The following is a 7773-nucleotide window of genomic DNA, read 5'->3' on the forward strand; positions in this document are numbered from 1 at the left end:
TCAAGAGGCCTTCCGTTGCATTATTGCCTAAGAAGGCCAGAGAAAGCATGAAATTTCAATTGGAATTAAATGGTAGTCTTCACGAAGTGATCTCCTCTTTGAGTTTGGAAAGATATCCTCATAGGAGTAAAGATTGTTAAATGAGACGAAGACATGCTTCTGCAACGCTATTTGACCACCATCGGATATGACTAACTACGAGACCGCTTTATTATGACGCAGTGAAGATGCGGTTGGAATGAATTGGACTGTCAGAACTAAAAATAAGTGAAACCAGATGGAATGGAATAAGAAGTTACAAATATTCCGTCGAAGATTAGAATTTAGATCAGTGGGAGAATGCTTAAGGATGAGTTGGACGAATGCAGCAGCTTTTTCACTCTGAGACTATCTGGTTTGAATCAGATCAAAAATTCATAGTACTAGAGAAGAAAATTTGGAATGAGAATAAGAAGCAGCTTGGCGCATCTTTCTCCTATCCGGAAGCACATCTGCAAAGATCTTTCGCAATTTTGGAATTGCACTACCTTCAAGCTTGGTGATGGACGACACATTTCAATTCTGGAAAGACTCGTGGATAGATACTACTACCCTTTCTCTCTTATTCAACGATCTTTACTCCAGAGCTGAAAAATCTAATGTTTTGGTTGCAAACCGACGAGCATTGCAGATACCCTTATATGAAAGCTTACCCAGAATGAGTCGTTCACTGTGGATTCGTATTACAAATTTCTTAGCAGTGGAGGATTGCTTTGCCCTTGCTACAAAGTCATTTGGAAAGCAGAGAAATCTAAGAAAATCAAATATCTTTCTTTGGCTTGCTTTGAAGAATTGGCTCCATACAAGTGAAGTGTTAGCTAAGAAAGGTTGGATGTTGAGTTCGGATTGTCCACTCTGTGGCCGTAGTCTGGAAAAGGTAACTATCTTTTTCTTAGATGTCCTTGTGTTATAGCATTTGGTCCACTTTCAAAGCTTCTTAGGGGCCAAGCAGCTTCCTATGACCTAGGGACTTCATGGAGGAAGAGAAGCTCAAATTGGATGCTAAAAAAAGCATGGGACCACTTATTAATGGCATTACGCATATGACAGGAATAAAACAGAACAATATTCCTTAAAAATCTATTTGTATGACTGGGCTAAAAATTCTATTAAATTTATAGATTGAGCTAGTGCAAATAGCAAAATCATGTTTATTTTTTTTTCTCCCTATGAATCAGGCCAGCCCACTCTAAAACTATTCCAAAGTACTCATGAATATAGGAAGAAAAAAAAAACTTATGATTTTGCTAGTTACACTAACCCAGTTTAAAAATTTAATAGAATTTTCAGCTCAATCATCCAGCACTAAAGAAAAAATGCTTCGTCTAATCCGTTCTTACCAAGGTTCTCTACACCTTTCACCTATGGGAACATCTTGGCTCACATAAGGTCAAGGAAGGCCACTAGAAAATCTGGAACTGCTTGAGATCAATACTGCCGGCTAACCAACCTTGAATCCCTGCTGACACTTGTTTTGTGCATGTAAATAAACGCCTGGTCAGAAGGGTCTTGACTCTTGTTTCTGATTTTCATCTCCTTATCTTCCCTTCATCTTTGTACATTCTGCTTCTTTTCTTGTATCATATCTTCCTGATTAATAAACTGGGGGAAGAACCTTTCTTCTCCCTGATTCCATCCCCCCCCCCCCCCCCCCCCCCCCAACCACCAAAAAAAAAAGCAGCTTATAATGACCGTCGAACAAGTGACAACCACTGACAATCGGAAAGAACAGATTATAAAAGAAGATAGCAACAGACAATCCGGTGAAACTTTTATTTTGATGGACTGGGTCACCAACAGCAATAAACCGCAAAGCAGATGTAAGGCTGATTGTGATTCTCCAGTTCTATTATCACACAGCAGTTGCATGGCAAGGAAAGATTGGGTGCGAGAAGTTGCAATCGCATGGCCTAGAACCCAATAATCAGTCAAGTATCAAGCTAGAGGGCAAAAAACCTGCACTCCCTGATTAGTACACTGCGGTGTAAGCTGATTTTCAAAGTCTGATCATAACAGAAGCTCCATGATTTTATTTAACCTCAGCAAGATACCAGAACCAAGGTTAAGAACCTAATGCCATCATTATATCTGCAAATAATTAGCAGCAAATAAAAGGATAACTGAACTCCATCCCCTGAGTATTACATGTATGCATTGCGATAAATTATGTTGATTTAATGTTAAGCAGAACTGAAGAACGAATTTCCATTAAAATACAAACCCACCTACCTTGCAGGATGACAACTCATGCATTGATGAATAATAAAAGAAAGTTCTGCACTTATATTGTTGTATACTGTCACTTCTTTTTTTTTTTTTTTTTGCTAAGAACGGGTGCTTCATACAGTACGGGTATGAATACACCCAATAAGATCAAAATACAAAATCTCGCGGAGTGCCAATGGCAGCTCCGCCTCCCCCGACCACAGGGCATACTCCGAGTGGTGGGCCGCATGGGCAGCCACCCAATCGGCTGCCCCATTGGCCTCCCTGAATACATGCTTGGCCAGATAGGCCCCCCCCTCACACAACATCACAATATCGCGAATCAAGGGGTGGTCTGAGCCCTCACCCCTCAATCCCCTCTGTATCCATCGGACGACAGTGGCCGAGTCACCCTCCAAAATGATCGAGCTGGCTCGCAATACTACCCGTGCATGTCGAAGGCCTGCCCAGGCTGCTCGCAGCTCTGCTTCAGGAACAGATGTGTCGAATAACTGACAGCCACCGGCGGCCACCAACCTGGAGTGCGGGCCCCGTATGACAAAGCCTGCACCGCCACTCGTGCCGCCATCCAGAACCGATCCATCAAAGTTGACCTTGAGGAAGCTCGGGGGTGGGGGCTCCCAGGTGAAGAACACCAACTGAGGAGCTGCCGAAGCAGAGGGGGAACCCCAGGTGTCCCGAGCTGTCAAAGATCGATCTGGGTGAAAGGCGGGTCTGATCTCCGAGGCCTGTGCTCGAGCAAACTCTGCCACAAACCTCGGAGACACCCTGCGCTCACCGAGAGTGCGGGCATTCCTTGCCAGCCAGATCTGAAGTGCTGTGCAAGTAGCTCTAATGCCCTCCTCACGGGTCCGTAAACTGGCTAACCACTGTCCTATCACCCGGAGAAACTGAAGCCGCTCACTCCGGGCCTCCTGCGGGATCCCTGCCCACTGCCATGTCGACCTCGCCCATGTGCACTGGAAGATAACGTGGTCCACTGACTCCGCAGCTCCACACGTCCCGCACTCAGCCGGGACCCCCCACCCACGCCTACTCAACTCTGCTCTCGTAGGAAGGCGGTCCCAGAACACCTTCCATAGAAAGAGAGCTACCCTCGGGTGAAGTCCAGATCTCCAAATCCACGTGCAATCCAGCCCCGGCTCATACTCTGGCTGAATGGCGCGCGTGAGATCTCTCAGCCTGACACTGGCCTGGCTCGAGGTGCCCCATACCCTGACATCTGGCCCCCCGCATCCTGGTAACGGGAGGGATCGAATCCTCGCGGATAGGTGTACCCCAAACAATAGCCTGAGTCTGGCCTCATCCCACTCAGCACCTCCTGGTGCTAGGAGGTCGCACACCCGTAGCCCCTCAACTGCCTCTGTGTCAAACATAGTCGGCCAACTGCTCAGGGGCAAGGAGTCCACCCATGAGTCGCCGGTCACATCAATACTCCGGCCGTCGCCGATCAAACACCTGACGTGTGCCGATACTGACGGCAGGTACCTCCCGATCTCACGCCACATGTAGGATACTCGGCGACCCCTCTGTGCCACCCCCGGAGCCCCTCGGCCATATCTGGCTGCCATCACCTGACTCCAGAAGCCGTGTGGCTCTAATATGAACCGAGCCGCATGCCGAGCAATGAAAGCCTCGCGCCTCTCAATGAGGGACTGCACTCCCAGACCACCCTCACTAGTGGGACGGCAGACCTGCTCCCATGCTAACAAGTGCACTCCGTGACCTCCACCGAATGACCCCCACAGGAAATTCCGAAGAAGGCGTTCGATCCTTAACAGGACCGTCTTCGGAACCACTGTGTTGGCCATGAGATACACCGGTATAGATCCCAGCACCGCTCTGACCAGTGTCACCCTCCCCATCATGGATAAGGAAGATGCCCTCCAACCCTCCAGCCTGCTCTGAACACGCTGCACCATACCGGAACACTCAGCCACCCGAAGTCTCCGGCCAATAGTAGGCACGCCCAGGTAGGTAAGTGTCCCCTCCTGCTCCGGTATCTGTAGGATCCCTCTGATCTCGTGTCTGACTCCGCTCTCTGTGCTGGGGCTGAAGACGACAGTAGATTTGGAAAGATTCACTCTCTGTCCGGACGCCGCGCAGTAGGCCGCCACCACCTGGCGAAGAACCCGAGCCGCTGAAGTCCGTGCCCTGGCCATGAGAAGACAATCATCAGCAAAGAGTAAGTGGGTGAGAGGGTAGGCCCCCGGGGCTGGGATATAAGCCTCCAGCTCCCGGCTGGCACACGCTCTCTGCAGAGACCGAGATAAAACATCAGCACAGATAATAAACAGATAAGGGGATAAGGGACATCCCTGCCGTAGTCCTATAGAGGACTCGAAGAATGGTGTAGGTGTGCCGTTGATCAAGATAGAAAACCTTGGCTCCCGAACACACCCCATAACCCAGCCGATCCACTGCCTGGGAAAGCCATATGCCTCCAGCACCCGCTGAAGGAAGCTCCACCTAATCCTGTCGTAAGCCCGCTCCATATCCAACTTGACCGCCATCAGACTATGCCGCTTCGATGCTCGCCGAAGATCCCACATCATTTCCTGGGCCAACATGACATTATGAGAAATGTTCCTGCCGGCCACAAAAGCCCCCTGCTCCTGGCTAATAATACCAGGCAGGAGGGGTTTCATTCTGCCTACCATAATTCTTGCCACAACCTTATATAGGGTTGTGCACAAACTAATGGGCCGAAAGTGACAAGGTTCGGCCGCATTTTGACGTTTAGGTATTAGTGTGATGAATGTGGCCTTCCAGTCCACAGGCATAACTGCGTGGGCAAAGAAACACTGGATAGCCTCCACCACCGCTAGTCGAATAATACCCCAATACTGCCGAAAGAAAAAGGGGGGAAAACCGTCAGGTCCCGGGGCCTTGTCCGCTGCCAAGGCCCAGACTGCCTCCTGTACCTCCTGTGCCGACACCTGCCGGGTCAGAGATACACTCTCAGCATCACAAATACCTGCATCCACCGTCAGAGGGGGGGCCCCATCACTGGCCTCCTCATCCTCCGTCCATTTAGAACGGAAAAAATCGAGTAAGACCTGCCGGATGGCAGGCTCGCCCTCCACACGATGTCCAGATCCATCTCGCAGTGAGTGGATCATGCTCCTCAGTCTCCGGATGACCGTCGACCGATGAAAGAACCTGGTGTTGCGGTCACCCTCGCTTACCCACTGCACCCGAGATTTTTGTCGCCAAAAGATCTCATGCTGCCGTAGTAGCGAATGATGAGTCGCAAGAAGTCCCCGGAGGTCGGCCATATCGTCCTCCGGAAGCACGCCTCCAAGGTCTTCCTTCCTTTGCAGCTCAGCGATCGAGGTCTCGACCCCCTCCAGTCGCCGAAAGATATCGCCCACAACTTCACGGTTCCATCGGCGGAGGCGCCGTTTGGTCAACTCAAGTTTGCGTGAGACCCGTTGCATGGCATCACCATGCACCGGGGCCCGCCACGCCTCGCGAACAATATCCCAAGACTGGGGGTACGACAGCCAGACCTTCTCAAAGCGGAAGGGGCTGCGGTGCGTGGGGCCTGATGAAGTGGACAATAGCAGTGGGCAGTGGTCCGAGCCAATCCGTGACAAATGACTAACTCGGCCTGTGGGAAAGCGGAGGATCCAATCAGGGGTCGCAAGAGCCCTATCTAATCGCTCCCAAACCCTAGCACTGCCCAACTGATTATTACACCAGGTAAACTGTGGTCCCGAGAAACCCAAGTCTACAAGGCCGTTCCGAGACACAAAGTCTCGAAACTCTCTCCTGTCCACTCGGTCAGTGTAAACAGCTCCCCCCCGCTTCTCATTCGCGCTCTGGATACAATTGAAATCACCAATTGCTACCGCCGGGATGCCCTGGGCGGTCAGGTTGGTGATCTCCTGCCAGAGGACTCTTCTAGCTCGGTGGTCCGTGCTGGCATACACACCACACAGTACCCACGGAGCAGCGTCGGGTCGTGATACTATCATGATTACTTGTTGGGAGCAGTGGTGGAAAACATCAACTGTCCCCACACCCCGCCTCCACAGAACCAAGATGCCTCCCGACAACCCCTGAGAGTCGACTGCATAGGTCTCCCAATCCCTCTCCATGCGTCGTCTCAACCGGCTAAGTCCGTCGCCAGATAATTGGGTCTCGCATAGGAAACAGATCTCCGGACTATGGACCTGGACTAGTCGTTTGAAGGTAGACATGAAGGACGGCTTGGCCGCCCCCCTGCAATTCCAAGCAAGTATCGTCATGGATCACAGTCCACATAGTCGGCCTCAGACCCATCCTCTCCCAAGGTCACAGAACCACCCTCAGGCTCGGCGCCCCGGCAGTCTCGCCCCTCCTCGCCACTAGCTACGGATATGACCCCCATGACGGCTGCCCTGACACGCTGCACGGCAGTGGAATGGTCCATGCCCCCTCCTAGTGGCGGTGCCTCAGCCATGCTCCCCGCCGCATGTGGGATGGGGTGGTCCCCCACCACGCACGTGCCTGGGTCAGCGTCCTCCCGCACCCCCGCAGCCGGTGTGCCGAAGCGAAAGACTCCATCCGGGCCCCCCCAGGGCCCACGACCTCGCCCCACAGTCGCGGCTCACTCGGAGCGCCCACCATGGGGTGGTCCTGGCCGTCGGCCTGTGGGCTAAACTGGAAGGGCCCCGCTAGTGCCACAGGTCCCCCAGCCAGGGTCAACTCGTCCTGGGCTAAGAAAACCGGGGCACACAAATCCCCTGAACCCAAGGCTGGCTGGGCGGAGTCCAGAGGACCCCCACCCGCCAGACCCTGAGCAGCCCGGGCCTCCGGGCCAGCCCCAGAGGCCGGAACCATCAGGGCCAGCGGGCCCATGTCGGATTGGGCCCGCGGGCCCTGCAGGTCCACAGGGCTCGCGCCCTGCTCACTGGGGAAGATCCCCGCGACCGGCGCGCCCTCGTCATTGGGCGCGCCTGCGACAACAGGCGCGCCCGCGACAACAGGCGCGGGCCCCGTGCGGGGCGCGCCAACAGCCCTCGGCGCGCCACCGGCGCCTGGCGCGTCGTCAGGAGACGGCGCGCCAATGGCGCCGGGCGCGCCGATGAAGCGGGCCGGCCCACGGCCACGGCGCCCAGCCCGCTGGGCCCGTGCGCGTTGGGCCTGCCCAGGGGCTTGGTTAGGCAGACCTGGGCCCCCTTGTGGGCCGCGGCCCGCTGGGGGCCTCGGCCGTTTTTGGGCTTGGGCCCGTACCACATCCATCCCACCAGGCCCAGGCTCAGCCCGTGGGAGAACCGGGTCGACCGAGGCGATCTGGTCGACCCGCCAGCTCGGCCCCGGGTCCTCCGGTTCGACCGAATCGAAGTCCGGGTCGCCTCCCAAATCAACCCAGACGCTGCCTGTTGGGAGGTCCATAGCCGGTCTTTCCCCATCGCCGGCCAGCGGCGACCGGCGGCGCGCGACCTTCGTTGGCTTCTGCCAACCGTCGGTGTCCGCCGGTGACGCCGGCGAGGTCGGGCCAGCCGCCGTGGGTGGCACCCG

The 7773-nt window shown here is 54.0% G+C and overlaps 1 protein-coding gene across 1 annotated transcript; it reads right to left on the reverse strand.

Annotated features, from left to right (window-relative positions):
- Positions 1-2078: 2078 nt before the first annotated feature.
- LOC120106049 lies at positions 2079-6682 on the reverse strand. The gene is made up of 3 exons (XM_039118895.1): positions 6549-6682; positions 3022-6492; positions 2079-2127 (listed from the first exon to the last, which is right to left on the reverse strand). Exons 1-3 carry the CDS (start codon positions 6680-6682, stop codon positions 2079-2081), a joined length of 3654 nt encoding a protein of 1217 aa, XP_038974823.1.
- Positions 6683-7773: the final 1091 nt, after the last annotated feature.

The sequence above is a fragment of the Phoenix dactylifera genome, unplaced genomic scaffold (genome assembly GCF_009389715.1).
Source record: "Phoenix dactylifera cultivar Barhee BC4 unplaced genomic scaffold, palm_55x_up_171113_PBpolish2nd_filt_p 000438F, whole genome shotgun sequence".
NCBI classification, from domain to species: domain Eukaryota; kingdom Viridiplantae; phylum Streptophyta; class Magnoliopsida; order Arecales; family Arecaceae; genus Phoenix; species Phoenix dactylifera.

What these genes read in the sequence shown, in the direction of transcription:
- LOC120106049 (XM_039118895.1), bottom strand. Translation starts at nt 6,682, where the DNA reads ATGGACCATTCCACTGCCGTGCAGCGTGTCAGGGCAGCCGTCATGGGG. An exon ending in GTGACCTTGGGAGAGGATGG is followed by an intron (nt 6,493 to 6,548) that starts GTCTGAGGCCGA and finishes TTGGAATTGCAG; the next exon opens with GGGGGCGGCCAAGCCGTCCT. An exon ending in GAGCGCAGGGTGTCTCCGAG is followed by an intron (nt 2,128 to 3,021) that starts GTTTGTGGCAGA and finishes AATTATTTGCAG; the next exon opens with ATATAATGATGGCATTAGGT.